Raw genomic sequence first — 19,400 nt, 5'->3', positions numbered from 1 at the left:
TTTTCACTTTTATCGGAGCCGTTTCATTACATATATTAACCTTTCGCTCTGCAAGTCGAATAGTCAACGTAGACGCTCCGGCAAAGAATTCATTTCGACACTTCCCTCTATGTGGACCAATTACCTCCCAGCTAGCAGAAGAGATGTCGAAGTTAACACATTTAAAGAAGGAAGGAGTTCACTGAGAGAGAAATCAGCCAATAAAGAGAAAGGCAATTGTAGACATTTTATTCATAGGGCTGTGAATTTTAGCCTGGCGGCAAGATAAACCGCGACATTTCTGGATCCCTAATATATATCACAATAAATTATTTCTATGTATAACTAGCTAATGGCCGGCATGCGCTGCTATGCCTCTTTCAATTTTATTGTAATTTGTTTAAAGTATGTACACATATACAAAGAATCTCTCTATCTCTCGTTTTCTCTCTATATATCAAAATATATTCCTCGCTATATCTCTCTATATATCTGTATTTCTCCATTCCTCTAACTTTTTACGCCTCTCTATATCTCTATGTCTATATATTCCTATTTATTTATTTTACCTTACAAAAAAGAAGACAAACACACATTCATTTAAACATATATACATTTTTTACGTATCTATATTTTATCTAGTTTTTTACCTGTCACAGGTGTGACATAAGTATAAAAAAACATGTGCGTATCCGAATAAAACGTCGTGAAAAAATTTCAAAGTAATCGGTGAAAAACATTAAATTTTAAAATTTTTGAACGAATGAACATTTACATTTTTATTTATATAGATTTAGTAATGTAATATGCCTGCCCCAACACTCGTAAACAGTTTGGGAAAATAAACAACCCGGACTGGGTTATGGCCAGAAACCCTTCGATGTAGTCAACAGGTGGAGGTCCTGATTTTCGGCAATTAGGTATACATATTGAAGCAACTCTAAAGAGAAAAAAAAGAAAAAAAAACATTTAAGACTAAAACCGGCAACCGGCTTCTCATGGGTAGATAAATTTATCTGTAACGGTTTATACAGCGTTTTTCTTTACTTTTTTTTGCTACAAATATCTTATGGAAACATCTTTTTTTAATTGTTTTTAACGCGCTTTTATTAGCTTCACTTGTAACGAATTATCCAAATAAACATTGGATGTCGATTTTAAAATAGGTACTTCTCAATAACGTATGGATTTGAAACTTTGGAAGTAAATGTAATCCGGATGACAATACAATAATTTCATGACTTCGGACTTTATAGAAGGGGAGGGGGTCATAGGGGCAAAAAAATCACTACGTTCAAGCTTTGGGCAATAACCATACTTTTTGTGTATCCATGAGGCCAGGGCATGGTGGGAAATTTGCCTCTCAGGGGGACGGGGGCAAAGCCAAAAAAATTTCGAAAATTTCATAAATCTATTCTCTTTCGATTTGGAGTGTTTCCAAGCCATTAGAGTTGAAACTTTGCAAGTATATATAATCCGGATGACAATACAATAATTTCATGACTATGACTATGACATTACATGACTATGAGCTTAAAATAAGAATCAAGCAATAACGAAAACAAATAACTGTTATGAAAACAAAAGCGTGGGGTGTTTGATAACAGTTGTCTTGACTTTTACATCACTAATGATTATTCGTTAGGAGAGAGTCATTATGAAAATGAAAGAAAAGAGCAACGCACGCTGGATATCAGTTGTGTTTAATTTTCTACTGCTAATAGATATTCTTCAGGACAGAGTCATTATAAAAAAATAATTAAGAGAACACCACACTTTTTCATTAAAATTGTTTTGTTTATTACTTGATTCTTATTTTTTTAAACTGATTGAAAAAATACGCTATACTGAGTTGTAGTTCATTCTATCGCTGTTAAACAAACTACTTAAATTTAAAGTTTATCTTTTACTTTTTAGTTCATTAGTAGGTTTTTTTTTAGTTTTTTAATATAATTTTATTTTCAATCAATTTAGTAGTTTTATAATTTCTTTTTGCAATTGAACAAGTAAACTCAATTATTATCTTTATAATATTAACAATAAAATTCAGATGTATTAGTATACACAACAAAGTAATATAAATTAATATCCGCGCTTCCATAAATATTTGATTCCTATGTCTATCTGGCCTATTACAGGTGTATAACATTGAAAGAAAGAAGTTTTGAAATATGTACAGTAGTTCTGGAGTTTTCTTCTTACAAAACAAATTCGCACTCACTCTCTTAATAATAGTATTTTTGAATTTTAGAAATGTAACATAAATATACTGAATATTGTAACTGTTAAGCGACACTGCAGAAATGTGCATTAAATAATAAATATGTAAGCTTTAAATAAGATTTATATATTAAGGCTACTGATCGGGTACTTCAATTTTAGTTACGATCGCCTAGGTGAGTAAAAACATACCTACCCTCTCAGGAAAAAAAATGAATACCGTAATTTTCACGGGGGATTTCAATGATTAAACTATTTTATAGATTATTTATGTAACTAATTGATTCACTGTTGTTTGCTATTTTTCGGTGCGCTGTTCTCGTTTTTCCCACCCTCATTCACGTCACTAGCACTTGTGGGGCATCGACGGAGCAAAACGACCTATGCGACTAGAGGAAGCACCCACAAGATTTGTCAACTTATAAATGTGAGCTACTGCCAGTCTATCTGTATGACTGTAAAATAACACATAAATTACAATTGAATTAATAACATTGTATTTCTGTGTAAAGTCATAAAAACATTATTTTTAAACACACCACTGGCGTCGTCCAGCTCTGTTAGCGGCAGACGGTACTGGGACCAGGGCTTTGCTCACTGTCCATGCAGTACTATGTCAAAATATACTTTTTTTTAGAGAGAAAATACACTCTTGTTGGATTAATTTATTTCTTTAACCTAAAAACTATTTTTAATATCTATACTAATAATTGGCATAACAAAACATTAATGTAGCTTCACGCTTTATTTATACCTTACTTTCTAGTATCAGGCTGCCGGAAATAAATAACAGGGAAAAAATCTTTGATTTTTTAGTTGACATACTAGTTACATAAGAACATTATATTAGGTAATAATAACGTTATATTAGAAAGAGTGGAGCGGTATGCCATTCTAAGTACAGCGGTTGTGTGATATCGAAAAATAACAGGTTTTTTTTTATGATAGGTATCACTAATTTGATTTTATTACAGCCATATTGGAATGAGAAAATGTCCAGTCATTGCCTGGCAATTGTCCTGTTTGTCTGGCTTCACCTTCCCTAGCACATGCTTTAACATATTCTCTGAGGCCAATTCGCAAAATCGTAATGTAAGGAAATTTTATACTCTCGTCGTCTAAGCCGTTCAGAGTACTATGCTTACTTTAAATTTACTATAATAAATTTGATTTTACATTTTACAACGTACACATAATTATGCCTTATACGTATATGAAATGAGATGTTTTTACCACAGCAGCAAAAAAAAAAAACTTTTTGACATTTATTAATAGCAAACATGAATGAAAGGAATCTGCCATTGAAATAGAACCTCAACATTTCTTTTCTATGAACCTCAATAACTTACTTCTGCCAAAACAAGGATAATAATAAATAAACTCGTATAGTGCGACAGAGTACCAACACAATGACACTAGTGAAATTTAATAACTTAATAAAAAATGAAATAATAAATTAGTGAAGTTTTAAACATAGGCAGTTCCAAACATAATCCAAGTAAGTAATCGTATTGTTTTTATATATAATTAATTAGCGTTGCCTTTAAGATGATGCACGAGAAACCAAAAGTTTAAAAATGTTACAAAAAAATTCTCAGCGTTAAAATAAATAGTGCCGGCTCACTCACGTTAGAGTAGAACAAGAAACCTTAAAAAATGCAAATTTAATTAGTTCAAAACAACAACAGTTTCTAGTTTCTTTGAACTAATTTAAGACGTGTGTGGTGGATCAAAAAACTGGTACCAAAAGAGGGGGTCAATTTATAGTCATAAACACTGGCCTACCTTATAGCTGCAGCTGCTAGTACTGACGTATTTGTAGTTTTTACATAAATAACATTTGCACAACGTAATATTTTTGCGCCCGACACGTGGCTACATGCTTCTTGTGGCTTTCAATACCACAGCTCACTGTCCCACAGTTAATTTTGTACTGTTCTTTGAACATCCGTCGACACTTCCCGACGCGGAAGCAGTTCACAATCCAAGCGGCTAAAACATTCCATTACCCAACATCCCACGCGCCAGGCATTTCAAATTGCTAGGCCCGGTAAGCTGACCAATCACGTAACTCCAATCAGAGTTCTTCTAGAAACGGTCCTTCCAGAAATCAAAATATAAGAATATAGATAAATATTAAATAGAACATATTTTGGATAGGTGAAAAATAATGAGAAAAACACAAAACTGTCTAAAAGTATTTGTCTACATAGGCCAAAGCAATAGTACAGTAACTGAACAGTAGAATTATTTTAACCTGCAAAGTTTTTATTATATTTTGCCAACGTTAGATTTTGTTTATTTGACTCAAATATTTGCCTTGAGTAAATTATGAGGTAATATGTAAAATTAATTAAAGCCTACTATATATTTTGTTAATGGTCGCTGCTTATGTATCGAATACTCTTGAATTATGTAATCGATGTAGCAGTTAGTAAATAAATAGTTTTTTTTTTGTTGTTGTTTGAACACGTTAAATGGTTAAAAGTTCTTTCACTTGCGTTTGATAGTGTATTTGACTTTGTTTGCTACTGAGAGAGTTTTTTATGTATTAAGAAATGTCAAAAAATTATAATGTAAGTTTATTTCAGTTTATATAGTAACGGTTTTCAGTCGGTGGCAAGATAACCTAACCCCCTTCGAACTTTGTTTTTTTCCCCCCTGTTCTTTCCATCTACTACCTCTACCACTAGTAAAAAGTAGAGACGAATTGACTTCCACTTAGTCTGTAAAAAACATTTTGTAGGCTAGAGACTTTTCTGAAAAAAAGGCAAAGTTATAATATGACAAAATGATAATGTGTTTCTGATTCAACCCCAAGGAGTGCGTTGTATAATAATTAAAAAAATGTTTGGGCGGTTGGATAAATAATTTAGCTACATTAAAAATACTTTAAAATATTGCAAAAGGTTAGGTTTGGTTTTTTTTATATTAAAATGCTTTGAAATTAAGTGACCAGTTTTTTTGGTTAGGTACATTAAAAATACTATTAATTAATGATAGCAATTGTTTACGATAAGTTACCTAAATTTTAGATTTGTAATTTATAACCGACAATTGAAATAAGTTTCTTGTATTTTGAATGTAGCTTACATAACCAAACCATTCATTAAAGCAATGCTAACTACTTGGAAGTATCACAATGCCCTCTTAGATAGTGATGTAAAATGTGAGGAGCTAAATTGGTATTATGTTCCTTCTGCATGTTCCTTCTGTTTAAGAGTATTTAGGTTTTGTCACTGTACAAATATATTCCTGGGAAGTGAAATTTTATGTATGACAAATTTTTTATACTTACAAGAGACCTTGGGTCTTATTTGGGACTAGCCAGAACAATAAATAAAATTTAAGGTCAGGTAGTTTGATGGCTGGTGTGCTTTTATAGCTGGATACTTGTTTGATAGCTAGGGATTTTAGATTTGATAAATGCTGCTACCCGGTGGCAAGCAGTCACAGTAATTTCCTATTGACTTTTCGGGTAAAAAAAAAAGTTTTAAATGGTATATTTTTGAGTTCTAATAATTTACCCCCCCCCCCCCAAAAAAAAAAAAATTAAGTATTTGGAATCATTTATAAATTCAAATTATTTCAATACCTGAGTTATTTGTTATTTGCCATTTAAAATAAATGGTTGGTTAGGTTATTGTAAACAAATATACTGTTGTACGATTTGCAAGGCTGGTTAGGCTTGCGACATTAAAAATACTGTATTAGTAGGTTAAAAAGTTGGTTATGTTAGGTTACTGAAAAGTCACTAGTGTAGACATTGTAATGGGTAAAGCAAGGTCGCAGACGTCCGGCCACTAGGCACCGAGACCCCACCGTGTGTCGAAGCACGGGAGCTAGTGTCGCGTGTGGTTTGCGTGGTGTCAGGCGGCCGGCGGGGCGAAGAAGCCGGCGGACTCGGCCATGCTGCCCCCGATAGCGCTGAGCAGCGAGGCGGCCGAGCAGTTCGAGCTGGAGCTGTGTTGGTGCGTCCAGCAGCTCGAGTCCGCGCTCTCGTCCAAGAAACTGAACACCAAGCAAGGTAACACTCGACTCACGTGGCGCTATGTGCCTACATTACCGTAGACCAGGGTTCCCTAGCACTTGAGTCGTGAAGCAGGGTATAAAAAAATTACTATTTTTGAATTACTGTAATTTTACATTAAATTGATATGATTTTTTTAAATTTAATATTAAGGGTATAAAATATTTTAAAACAAGAAGAAAAAATATAAAAATTAATGTGTTGAAAAAAAAAAATTGCATAAAAATGTATGTGATACGCTGCCAATTTTTGGAGAGAGGTTGCGAAAGGATACTAGAAGAGCAGAAATTGTTATTCCATGCATTCTTCCTAAACATTTCTTCTGTTTCGTAATTTTCTGTAATACAGCATGTAAATAAATTCTTGTAGGTAGGCCTACTTGGGATGTCTCACGAGCTGTTTTTTTTTTTTAGTCCAAACCCTTTAAAAAATGCCATTTTCACTGCCAAATAAACATCAGATGATTATGCAGAGAGTCTTCAACTCTGACTAGGGCACAGGCTCACTGAAACTTAGGCTTCAGCGTTGCTTTGTATTCGACAAGACGCGAAAGAAATGAGGAGTCTCAGTAGAGCCTGCTGCCAGAATGTGTAGGGTAAACTGGTGCAGAAGTATGTAGAGGCAGCCAAGTATTAAAATAGAGGGACAAACTGCTGCACCAGTAAATTCCTTTCAGTTAAAGTTTGCGACCCTTCAGTTGTCTTTTAATTTTGTTGTTGTTTTACTGCTTGTCAACAAAGATGTCATTAAGAGACGAGCATGTACCATTCAAGTGAAGGGAATCAGCCAAGGTAGAAGATTTAAAAGCACATTTATAATTTTTATTTGTATGTTGCCTTTTTTTTTTGTTCAATCCTGTTAAAAATTTTGTTGCATGGTGCATGCGCATTGTAAAAATTCACTCATTATTTTTTCATAATGTGCCTAAAGAAGAATAACTTCAAAAATTGTAACATGTATTTTCATAGGGTCCTTGGTGGCCTTGATTTCTAAGGCATCACAGTCATGTGGCGAGGGGCGAGTGCAATCTCCGATCCCCGGCAGGACTCAAACATCTATGAGCGTCGAGTTAGTTCCCAAGTGGCTGGGCGCCCACAACTATGAGGCTGTTTCATCACCTTAAGCCTCGGTGCATAGCTGTGTGAAATTAAACCTTATAAAAAAAGTTATAATTTCATGTTACATTTTCTTGTTGCTTGATTGCTTTTAGGTGATTTACTTATGATTTATAGAGTAAAACGTATTTTTTGAGGGGGCTACAATTGAACGTTACGAATGAGAGGAAGAGTTAGGTAAGTGGTGGGGGAACCCCGTAAAGGAGGAAAGAACGTCAGTGGCGCATGCATTAGCGGTCGAATGGGAAAACTGCGAAAAGGGGGAGGGGGGCCATAGGTACATAGCATAGCATTCTCGATGCTAGTTGTAATGGCCAGATGGGGAGACAGCAGGGGGAGAGGTAGAAATTACACAGCAGTGATGCTACGGAATTCTCGTAGCGCTGCTTGCATTTGTCTAATACTGTTTTTTTTTTTTAATTTGTGATCGTACACGCTTCCTTACTATTTTCAATTATAATCTCTTGTTTTTAAAAAAAAATACAAATAATTTATTTTTATCTATACCTAATAAGCAAGAAGTTGGTTTCACTTCTGTGGCACATGGACTCTACGCACACACTTTTATTTCTCAGTATTTTGTATTCCACCATTACAGTGTATAGTATAGTAAGTTAATGTTCAACAACAATTGTATTGAATCTTGTAGCCAAAGAAACGTCCAGAGCAGCGAACATTCTGAAGAGCAATACCGCGTCAGTGGTGAGGAAACGCCAAGTAATGAACGTGACGTTTGGTGACTACCGTGCGAAAATGGCAGAGGAAGAGAAGAAATTTGAGAAAGGTACATAGTCCCGTTTCATGTTATTTTACTAAATTTTGACAGGCTTCGTAACCAATGAAGCAGTATGTAAACATGTAGATAAATTAAGTCTTGCCATTTGAAAATTTTGTGCATGTATGGGCAAATAAGACCTGAAATGCAGCTATATAGCTTTAATCTTTGAGAAAAATTAAACAAGTTAGGCTTTTATTTTTATTTAAAAAAAAATATATATTTTTCGAGAGTTTTACTCACCACTCCAAAATTCATAATAGGTATATGTCACAACTTAAAGATTAGTACGTGTTATGTATAAATTAATTTGTGATTACAAATACAAATACTTTGTTTTTAATTATAAAAGTAGTTAGAGGAAAAAACATTATTCAGGCTTAAAATTGACCGGTTTAAGAAAATGCATTGCCAGGGATTTTGTAGTAAAACTTCTTTACATCCAGAGGAGTAATATCAGAATCACAGTGTAACATGAGTGTGTAACAAATATTTCTCGATGGTATGGGGTAAAAAAAGGTCTTGAATTGATGCATCTGTACAGTTGGTTACAGATGGCAGCAGTGCATGGTTTTGTATACTTTCCAATACTTTTTGTAAACGTGTATAAATTTTCACATGTAATTTGAAACTTTGAAGTTAAATCAGGTGTTATCATTAGAATTGTGACAATTTGTATAGAGAGATTTCCAATAGGATTATGTATCATATTTTAGCGATCATTAACCCCTTATATAATTATCATATTTCATTGAAGACCTGGGTAGACACTAGTAATAGTGTCGCGGGTTGAAATTTTGCAGGGTTGTTGAAATCAAATTTAGGGACTTTACTGACGGGACTCTGGGCTGGCTGCTCTGTTCACTCGTCAGCGCAAGTGGCGTGACCATGTAATTGGGGCACGGGGCCGGCGCGGCGCGCTGCGGGCTTGCAGAATTTTGTTTGTTTGTTTGGCCGCGCGCTGGCGCAGCCACGGGCCGCAGTTACTGGGGCGCGCTGTCGTAACAAGCCGCGCGGTGTGGCCTGCACATCGGGGTAGAGGGGGGGTAGTCTTCCCAGACGTTCTAGTTAGTTGTTTAGTAAATTTGACTTCAATAACGAGCTTTTGTTATGCTAGGCGCGGCAGGGCGCGCGAATTTAAGCGCAAGTGATTGGTGACTCGGGGCTCACTCAGGCGGAGGCTATGCGTCTCACCTGTGGTCACGAGTTGTTAGTTCGTTCGTGATGTAGGAATTCAGGCTCTCGGGCGGAAGCTATGGCCGACGCCAGAGGCCACGAGTCGTTTAATTTAAGTTAGGTCATAATGTAGTCATCTTCAAGCTTTCGGGCGGAGGCAATGGCCTTTGTCACTAGTCGTTTAGTTATAGTTGTTAAAATGTAATGTTCGTTCGGGATTTCAAGGGCAGGAGAGGCCCCTACGTTATTTTTTTTAAAGTAATCGATCAAGAAAGGCTTTTCGGAAAATGTGAGTATGGACTTATCTTTGTTTTAATTTTAAGTATTAATTATGATTTGAGGTATTCGGAAGGACTAGGGAAGTGTTTAGTGAAGTTCTCTCATTCTCTCTCTTGTAAGGTCGTTCAATCGTTAAGGAAGTAAAGAGATTATTGTTTTAAATTGTAATCCCGCTATTTAAATGTTCTTTAAAATGATGTTGAGTATTTGACTTTAAGAATAAAATAATTTTAATTAAGTATTATGTTATTTTGCAAAATCTCCTTAGTTCAGCTCTCACCAGACATCCTGTACGGGATGACGAACCTATGATCCTAGGTACAGTAAAGTATTTTATGAAGTTAAGACTAGTTGATGCCAAGCGAGTTGTTTCTATGTAAAGAGCTACGATTCTCTCCCCCCTCTGAAAGTGGATCGTGACAGAAATGGCGGTGGCACCGGCTAGGTGCACGTGACAGAAATGGTGGAGGCGCCGGGTAGGTTCTATTTCTGGAGAGAGAGAGAGGTAGATTTTTATGTTTATTATTAAGTTAGTTTCAGCTTCTGATAGCAGGTTATTAAGAGTTTACTTGAGGAGAGGATTACGGAATTTTAGTCTATAGTGGAGGAAGTCTTTGAGATTTTTTTTTTGACGTAACAGATGTTTATTTGAGGATACTTGTAAGGATAAAGTTTATAGTGATAAGTTGTTTTAAGTCGTTGAGTTTATCGGGGATTTTTACGTGAGGAGAATACGTTATAATTTAAATACTTAATAAAGATAATGCAAGTGGTTTAGTTTTATTAAAGTTAATTTAAGATTGTAGGTTAAGAGAATTATAATTTAAAATAAAAATTTTTTGTCGTAAATAGGAATTATTTTCAAGTGAAGTTTGTTTTGTTGTCGTGCGCGTAGGAGACGAGACGTACGAATTAAATCAGTCGAGGGAAGGATAAACGTTAGAAAGGAATTAAAGAGAAAACGAGAGTTTATGTAAAAGAGAGTTATAGAATTTATAGTGATGTTTTGTTTTAATTAGAAAAATGTTGAGAGTTGTTTCAGAACGACACGTCAGTGGACGTGGCAGAATGAACACGTGACGGGGAGGTGCTGAGACCTAGCGGAGAACGGAGGAACCGCAAGCGAGGGTTGGCGCACCTGATGGAATTCGGTGACGTCACGGGCTCATACGGAGACGTGGACGGCCGTGACCTTGTTTTGATCAGCTGTACGGTAACTTAGCGATAAGAAAATAGACTATTGGTTAAATAAATTTAAATTTAAGTGTGTTTTAGAAGAAGAGGAACTTTCAGTATGTAAGTAATTTATTTTAAGAAGTGTATGATGTATAGGCTAGAAGTGTTTCGTTGTAAGTTGTTTATGTTTTTGTTAGTTAAATTCTACCTCGGTTTTAAAAATATTTTTTTGGGATTTGTAAACATTATTAAGGAGGTACACTATAAAATCGATAAGCATTGAGAAAACTGGGAAGGCTAGATTTTGTGTGTAGAGGGAATTTACTCCAAAAGAACAGAGAGACAAAATTAATGTTTTCATTGGGACCCTAAGGTGAGGCGTTGTGTCCCTGGGAAGAAAGGGAATTGTAGCGCAGACCATAGGAGATGGGCTGACTACGGAATTAAGGGTCAGGAGAATCCTGAGAGTTGTGAGTAGTTTGGGGCAGGAGGTCCCCATGGTAGTACCGAAGTGGCTATCCTGTATGGGATAGGGTACCATTTCAATGAAGTTTGTTGGTGGGGTTAGAGCCCCCTGTGTAGTGGGCCTATAGCAGATAGGCACTACAGTGAAATTTTTGGTTATTTTGTGAGGTAAATTCCCTGGAGGTTAAGTAAGATTGGATTCAGTTAGGAAGGAGGGAAATGAGAAACATTGCTGTAGAGAGTTAGTGTACTTGCCTAATGTGAAATTGAATGTTACTAAATTAATTTAGGAGAAAGTTTTGTTCGGTAAATAAATAATAATGGAAGATAGCTAGATAATTAATTAATTTTTTTTGAGTAAGGTGTTTTAAGTAATGAAATAAAATAAGGTGAAGTAATTTGAATAATTGGGGAGGAGTTTCTTTAAGAGTTTAGATAATTGTTTTTGAATTTATTGAGATATTCAGCCAGTGGAGTTTGAGTATGAGAGATACAGTGAGATTTCAAGGAAATCGGTTGTTTATTAATTAGGACAAATGAGATTTTATGATTAAGAGTCAGTAAGCATAGTTAAAATTTACGACATGATATTTGTTGATAGTTTACAGTTATTAAGGAGAAAACAGAGTAATCTATTTATTTTTATTTTAATGGTTTGAAGATAAGATTATGAATTTTTTTTTGGAAGTTTCTTTGGCATGTTGGAATAATTTTTTTTGATTTTTAGAATTTACAGAGAAAATTTAATTGATTTACATTAGTTTGGAAGTATGGAGGTTTAGTGTTCGATTAGCCCTAACTTGATGGTCGGATCCCAAAAGAATGCCGTAAAACCGATAGCCAATTGAGAGGAATGCGGTAGGCGCTTGTGTAGAGAGGGGTTGTGGGAAAACTCCTTGGGACTGATGGCAGATCAGGGGCCCTAAATAGTGTGTGATGCTGTAAAACCAGTGCAGAGAAAGCCTGGTATGCTTAAATTTTTGGGCACAGGTTATGTAAACCTGGGGTTCCATGGGATTTAGTCATGTTAGCTGCTGTGAGACATTAAGATTTCCAGGCTCCATAGTAAATTCAATGTAAATTTTTGTTTTCTTAAAATAATAAATTTGTTTTTAATTTTTTTGAGATATTTGATTTGTAACAGTGAATACAGACCCCGAGGAATAAGAGTTGTCATGATGTGAGAGGAGAAGGTGGTAGGCCTAAAAGGGTACAGGCACCACAGAGGTTATGTGCATTGCATAATTTAAATATAAGGAAACTTGAGAATTTGAAATTTTGTTGTTGGTTTGTACACCCATAAGAAGAGTATAGGCAGAATTTTTATTGTTATGAGATGTCTAATTTAATTGAAAAGAAGAAAGTTTAAAGATGCAAGGTAACATTATTATTGTAATAATTGAAAGAGATTAAGAGGTAGAGAGAAATAGGCAGTTTTTGTTTGTAAGTACTAAAGTTTACAAATAGAAATTTAGTAACTAAGAATGAATAATAAGTTAAGTCTAGTGTAAAAGTTTTTTTTAAGTTTGTTAAGTTAAGAGTCACAAGTAAATTTTTTTTTAGAGAGAATGTCTTTGATAGGAAGTATTAGAAACTTATGGGAATTTTAGGGTAACATAAATAATGTAGGTAATGAATAATAAATAGATGGTAGGTCTTAAGTTAGGATTAACATTTGAAGCAGAATTTAATTAAGAAGAAGGAAAATAAATAGGCCTAATGAAAAGAACAAAAAAGGATTTTATGGTAAAGCATTTTTTTTAAGTAATAAACAATGAATAATAATGTTGTTTCAGGGTAATGTGTACTAATAATACAATTTTTTTTTAGGACCAAAGAACAGGAATTATGTAATTTAAATTAACATGTATTTTTGAAACTGTTACAGATTCCTTAAGATGAGCTGAGCAGCAGTCCAGTTTACAAGATGACAAGAGTTCGAGAGACAAGATACAAGATCACTGAAACAAGAGCCAAGACTGAAGATTCAAGAGAAGAGAAAGCTGGCAGCCATGGACTTACAAGTGGAGATTAATAAGGTCATGTAAAGTTTTATTTTTTTTTATGGAAGACAGTAACTGGAGTTTTTTTTTGTTATAAACATTATTTACAGAACTTTTTAGGTTATAGTAATGTGATGGAACTAGTGAGTTGTGGTAGCTGTCAAAAAGAACTAATACCTTAAGTTTAATTTTTAAAGTTAATTTTCTTAATTTACAGAGGGATTAGTAGTTTTTTTTAAACCTTATTTAGGTTGGAATTTAAATACAATAGCTTATTATAAATGTGTACGAACAGTTCAAGTTCACAGTACTGATAGGTAGGTCAGATGATCTTATTGATTTTGATGATTTGTTGTTTTGAGTTGATTTTTAAGTGTTGTGAATTAGACAATGAAATAGTTCTGAAAACTTAAATTATTTCAAGCTAAGAAATAGTAAAGTTAATTGTAACTCAAAGGACACCAGAATTTAATTTTTTTTTAATTAGTAATGTTTGAAAATTTTATACTTTACAAGAAAGGTTATAAACAAACAGATCGGATGGAACAAGGATGCAGTAAATCACAATTTCATTTAGAATTATTGATTAGCTTTTGAGGTTATGAAGTAAAAGTAATTATAATTTAAAAGTTTGAATAAAAAAATGTTTTTTTTATTTGTTTGAAATAGAAAGTTTAAAAGTTAATTAGTCATGATCTAGGTGGGTGATGGGGTGGGAATTGGCCACTCTTTTTCCCTATAACCTCCCTAACATGGCCTTCTATTACATCTAACAGAAGAAAAAAAAAAGAAGAAAAAGAAGACTTATTATTAGTTAGAATGTTTTTTTATGAAGATACCTGATGAACTTTTTTTTTATTGTTGGGAAGAATAGTAGCAAGATTAATCAGATGTTTTACTCAGAAGAAGAAGAAGAAGAAGATAAAGCAGTTTTATGACTCGACAAGCCAGAGATTGGTGTTTCCCCTCTGCGCTTCTATTGACTACGTTGTTTACTCTCATGGGATAGCTGGTTCGGCACCATGGAGAGAGATTGGTGGGCATTGTGGTTGCCCCCAGAAGAAAAGAAGAGTAGAAAGGTTATGGGTGGGTCATGTGAAGTGACCTTCAACCCAGTTACTTCGTGGGGACTATTTGCTGTATAGAGAAGATCAAGACTCAAGAGTTAGGGAAAATCATTGGAGGTCATGTTTCCCTTCCTTAAGTTTTTCCTATCAAATTATTTGCCTGATTAGATTATGCTAAGGGTGGGATACTTTATGTTAGCAGTTGAATTAATTAATTTTATTTTTTTTGTGTGTTTGCATCCTTGCCCATCGATTGCAGTTTAGTAGTTAGTTTTGTATTTGTCAGGCGTGATGGTAATGCCTGTTGATGATGTTTCAGAATTGTAATCTGTTCGTGATGAGGATGGCACAACTCCGAAGCAGATGTGGGGAGAAGTTGTGAGCTGCCCTGGAAGCCAGTCCAGTAGCTGTTGGAGTTGAGTGGTGTTTGCTGATGGCCAGCCCAGGGAGCTACTCTTCTCGACAACACTGACTTCGAGGAGTTGCACCAACCTTCACGAGATAAGAGTTTAATTAATTGAAACACTGTAAGGACACTTAATTTTTTTTGAAGAACGAAAGAAGTATGGTAATAAACGGAAACCGAAAAAAAAAAAATAATAATAATTATCAAGAATTTGCACATTGTTTAACGAATACTGAGAAACTAAGAACAGTAATTTAATTTGTAAAGAGAGCTTCACTAACAGAACAATTTTTTTAGAATTGAGAACTCGAGCCTCTGAAGGTTCCTGTGAGAACAAACCAGATAAAAGTTTTACATTTAATTTTATGAATACTTGTTGTTTTAAAATAAATCTTATGCAGAATCTAGATGTATGTTCAGACAGCAAGGAACTAAGAAAATTATTATTTTTGTGAAATGAGGAATTTATAGTTATGGTTTAATGGAAAAAGACAATTTGTAATTTTGAGGTAGCTCGATGGGGCTCGAGCTCTGTGAGGGGAGGGTTATGTCGCGGGTTGAAATTTTGCAGGGTTGTTGAAATCAAATTTAGGGACTTTACTGACGGGACTCTGGGCTGGCTGCTCTGTTCACTCGTCAGCGCAAGTGGCGTGACCATGTAATTGGGGCACGGGGCCGGCGCGGCGCGCTGCGGGCTTGCAGAATTTTGTTTGTTTGTTTGGCCGCGCGCTGGCGCAGCCACGGGCCGCAGTTACTGGGGCGCGCTGTCGTAACAAGCCGCGCGGTGTGGCCTGCACATCGGGGTAGAGGGGGGGTAGTCTTCCCAGACGTTCTAGTTAGTTGTTTAGTAAATTTGACTTCAATAACGAGCTTTTGTTATGCTAGGCGCGGCAGGGCGCGCGAATTTAAGCGCAAGTGATTGGTGACTCGGGGCTCACTCAGGCGGAGGCTATGCGTCTCACCTGTGGTCACGAGTTGTTAGTTCGTTCGTGATGTAGGAATTCAGGCTCTCGGGCGGAAGCTATGGCCGACGCCAGAGGCCACGAGTCGTTTAATTTAAGTTAGGTCATAATGTAGTCATCTTCAAGCTTTCGGGCGGAGGCAATGGCCTTTGTCACTAGTCGTTTAGTTATAGTTGTTAAAATGTAATGTTCGTTCGGGATTTCAAGGGCAGGAGAGGCCCCTACGTTATTTTTTTTAAAGTAATCGATCAAGAAAGGCTTTTCGGAAAATGTGAGTATGGACTTATCTTTGTTTTAATTTTAAGTATTAATTATGATTTGAGGTATTCGGAAGGACTAGGGAAGTGTTTAGTGAAGTTCTCTCATTCTCTCTCTTGTAAGGTCGTTCAATCGTTAAGGAAGTAAAGAGATTATTGTTTTAAATTGTAATCCCGCTATTTAAATGTTCTTTAAAATGATGTTGAGTATTTGACTTTAAGAATAAAATAATTTTAATTAAGTATTATGTTATTTTGCAAAATCTCCTTAGTTCAGCTCTCACCAGACATCCTGTACGGGATGACGAACCTATGATCCTAGGTACAGTAAAGTATTTTATGAAGTTAAGACTAGTTGATGCCAAGCGAGTTGTTTCTATGTAAAGAGCTACGATTCTCTCCCCCCTCTGAAAGTGGATCGTGACAGAAATGGCGGTGGCACCGGCTAGGTGCACGTGACAATAGTTTTATTTTCTATGCATGATTACACATATTACCCTACACATTTGCTATCCCTCTATTTGTGAAATTTCGCTTCTAACGTGCAGAACGACCACACGCCCATGTTTTATTTTCTTGTATTTACTGAATTTGTGCATCTAATTTCCATGGACTCATGAAAAGTGTGGGGGGAAAAAAAGTTTATATGTTTAAAATTGATTAATAAAATATTTGATTTTCGAAAATAGTTTCATAAAATAGGATTTGTAGAAGTCTAGTTAATGGGCAGCTTAATTTCACACAAAAACGTGGGGACCTCAAGATTTACAGGTCTCAATTACCCACCAAAGATTTGGAATTGTGCTGTCTGACCTTCAAGGAAAGAACAATTATGATCTGTGAAACTTAATTCTACCACTTACCACCACATAAGCTTATAAACCAGAGAGATAAATGTCACAACTTGTATGTACAGAGTAGGCCCTGTCTAGTTTGTATGACCTCTGTTCATGTAAGCTTATAAGTAGAAATTATATTTTATGGAGTGTTATGGTAGCTAAGTTAATAGATGTTGTTCAGTAAGCTACGAGTGTGTCACTCATGTTCTGCTGATAATTTCAGCGCCCTTCCGCGTGAAGTTTGACTCGAAGCCGGGAAGTGGGAAATCTCGATTCGTGAAGCAATGCTCGACCAAGCTCTTCAATACATCGGATAAAAACTTCAGATTCAATTTTTCCTGTGAAGAGGACAGTGGCGAGAACAGTGCGCAGTGCGAGAAAGACAGACTGTCTCCGTCTTTCAAGTACCAGCCGTCAGATAACGCTTTCAGATTTAATTTTGGTGATGAAGTGGAGCAGAATGTGACATAGTTAAATAATCAAAATGTGACTATCTACTTTTGAGAGATTAAGTTCTTGGTGAGTGTGATCTTGTTGTTAAAAACTATTTGATAATAGAAAACTTATTGTAATAAGTGTATCTGGTTTTTTATGTTTGGTTAACTGTCTTAAGCATCTGGATGTATTTTTATGCTGAAGAAAGTATTTTTTTTAATTGTGACATTAAAGAACATTATTTTGACAAATACTAGTTAAACTGTTTTAAATTAAAAACAGAGCTGCAAATAATTAGTGGTGTATGAAGTTGCCCCCTTTTTATTTTGCATTGAATCGAGTTCAAGCCATTAGAGCAATTTCCTATCCAGTCAAGATAAGTGCAGCTAAATAAAAGATGCAGTGGTTTAGCCGAGTTAAAACTCTGTAGTTGATGTGGGCTTTAATTTTTTGACGTGATAACGTCTTATAAATCGATGAACGCCGGCTGCACGCACAAAAAAGCATGACTTACTGAGCCGAGCGTGCAAGAACCGGCCAACCACCGTGCAAGAAAATATCAAACGGGTTAAGGCGGGCTTTATTAAAGCAGCAATTTAAAAATTTTTATATATTTGTCCAATTTCGTAATTTCAAATTAATAATTTATTGACATTGATTTGATTTCAGTTTATTTCTATAACTAATTGTTCGTGATTATATTTAAACAAATTATTTATATTAAATTTGCAAAAACTGTAAATATTTGAAAATTAAAACGTATGCAATTTTTCAGCAATGTTTTCTTATGGCATTATCACGTAAAATTATCGTCCATAAACCAACTTTACAGACAACTCCTTTTTTCTTTAATTTCATGGTTGTACAAGTAAAACAATTTTTAAACACATTGATTCTTAATTGGCTAACACTGAAAGTGAAACTAACAAAAGATGATAGAATAATAATACACAACATAACTTACAACTGTGAACTGATGATAAAAGTATCCCCCGTGAAATTTTTCTGTTATGGATATACTTGAGTATAATGTTTCTGTAACTTGGTAATTTTTTTAGTTATAAATCTACCTATACAGTTACTTATACATAGTTGAATGAATTTTTTTGTTATTATTCTCTGGCTTTTTCTAGCAATTATTGATGATTCATTGGGAAATAAATCTCAGATAGCAACAGAGATTCGACAAGCAAAAATTTAAGTGGATTGCGTGAATATTTTTATATAATAATGGGAAACAATAATTGTTGAAGGTTAAGCAATTAGCACTTATACAAAGGTAAAAATTATTTTTAAATGTCTATATTTCCCTAAAAAAAAAAAAAAAAAAAAAAAAAAAAAAAAAAAAAAAAAAAAAAAAAAAAAAAAAAAAAAAATCAATTTACAGACTTAAATATAAACACTTACCTAATGTTTTCTCACCGTTTTGTAACTTAAAGCTAGGTCTCTCATATCCTTTGATTTTAGAGAAAAAATGTTTTACTAAATTATAAAAATTACCTTTAAATATAAACTTGATACCTCCCTTGCATTTGGTTTTCTGTCACAAATATTTTCACAGGAATTTATTTTTTAATATGATGGGTGTAACTAGTCTTGCAAGTGATAATTACGAAGCTATAACATGATCCTTTACACCCACTATATTACATTAACTACATCTATTGAAGATCTGTTGAAATTATAAAAATATCCTTTAAATAAAAGTAATAAAAAAATAATTAGCTTGTGAGAATGAACCTTAAAACTAAATTTGTATTTAGTTGGTTCATATAGCTATGTGAGACTATCTCTCACTTAAATGCAGAGCCCAGGGTGATCACTTGTAGGTTGTAGGGGGGATGGGGGGGGGGGGGGGCAGGAATGAAATGAAGTTTAAAACTTGTATGTCAAGGAGAGAAGAAGTATCTGACAGCAATTAAAACATACCCCCCCCCCCCCTTTTTTTTTCAATGTTCACACTCGCTTTTAAAATGGCCAATGTATGTTTACGTCAATCATGTTTGAAAAATCCAGTGCAATTTGATGAATGCAATAATAAAATAGTATGTTGTGAACATGCAAATTTTACCCACTTTATGAACAAAATTGATAAAGCATTAAATATTTTCAGGCAAGTGTATAACAGCCATCAATGTTTACAAGTTTATCGAACTGATATGAAGTTGAGGAAATGATCTTTAATTAAGATTTTAACATTCAATTATAAAACTCAC

The 19,400-nt window shown here is 34.7% G+C and overlaps 1 protein-coding gene across 3 annotated transcripts; it reads left to right on the top strand.

The window, feature by feature from the left end:
* Window positions 1–4,434: 4,434 nt before the first annotated feature.
* On the top strand, window positions 4,435–17,435 carry LOC134539138 (UPF0488 protein CG14286). Of its 3 annotated transcripts, none has more exons than XM_063380889.1 (4): window positions 4,435–4,535; window positions 6,073–6,226; window positions 7,994–8,128; window positions 16,973–17,435. In XM_063380889.1, exons 2-4 carry the CDS (start codon window positions 6,109–6,111, stop codon window positions 17,218–17,220), a joined length of 501 nt encoding a protein of 166 aa, XP_063236959.1. In that variant the 5' UTR covers window positions 4,435–4,535; window positions 6,073–6,108; the 3' UTR covers window positions 17,221–17,435. The 3 variants fall into 3 exon arrangements, with proteins under 3 accessions (XP_063236959.1, XP_063236958.1, XP_063236957.1); XM_063380888.1 differs by lacking the exon at window positions 4,435–4,535 and adding an exon at window positions 4,614–4,775; XM_063380887.1 differs by lacking the exon at window positions 4,435–4,535 and adding an exon at window positions 4,628–4,775 and having other exon boundaries at window positions 6,046–6,226.
* The last annotated feature ends 1,965 nt before the right edge of the window (window positions 17,436–19,400 follow it).

The sequence above is a fragment of the Bacillus rossius genome, chromosome 14 (assembly GCF_032445375.1).
Source record: "Bacillus rossius redtenbacheri isolate Brsri chromosome 14, Brsri_v3, whole genome shotgun sequence".
Lineage (NCBI taxonomy): Eukaryota > Metazoa > Arthropoda > Insecta > Phasmatodea > Bacillidae > Bacillus > Bacillus rossius.
The sequence above is the reverse complement of the archived record's forward strand: the minus strand, read 5'-3'. Positions and strand labels throughout refer to the sequence as shown.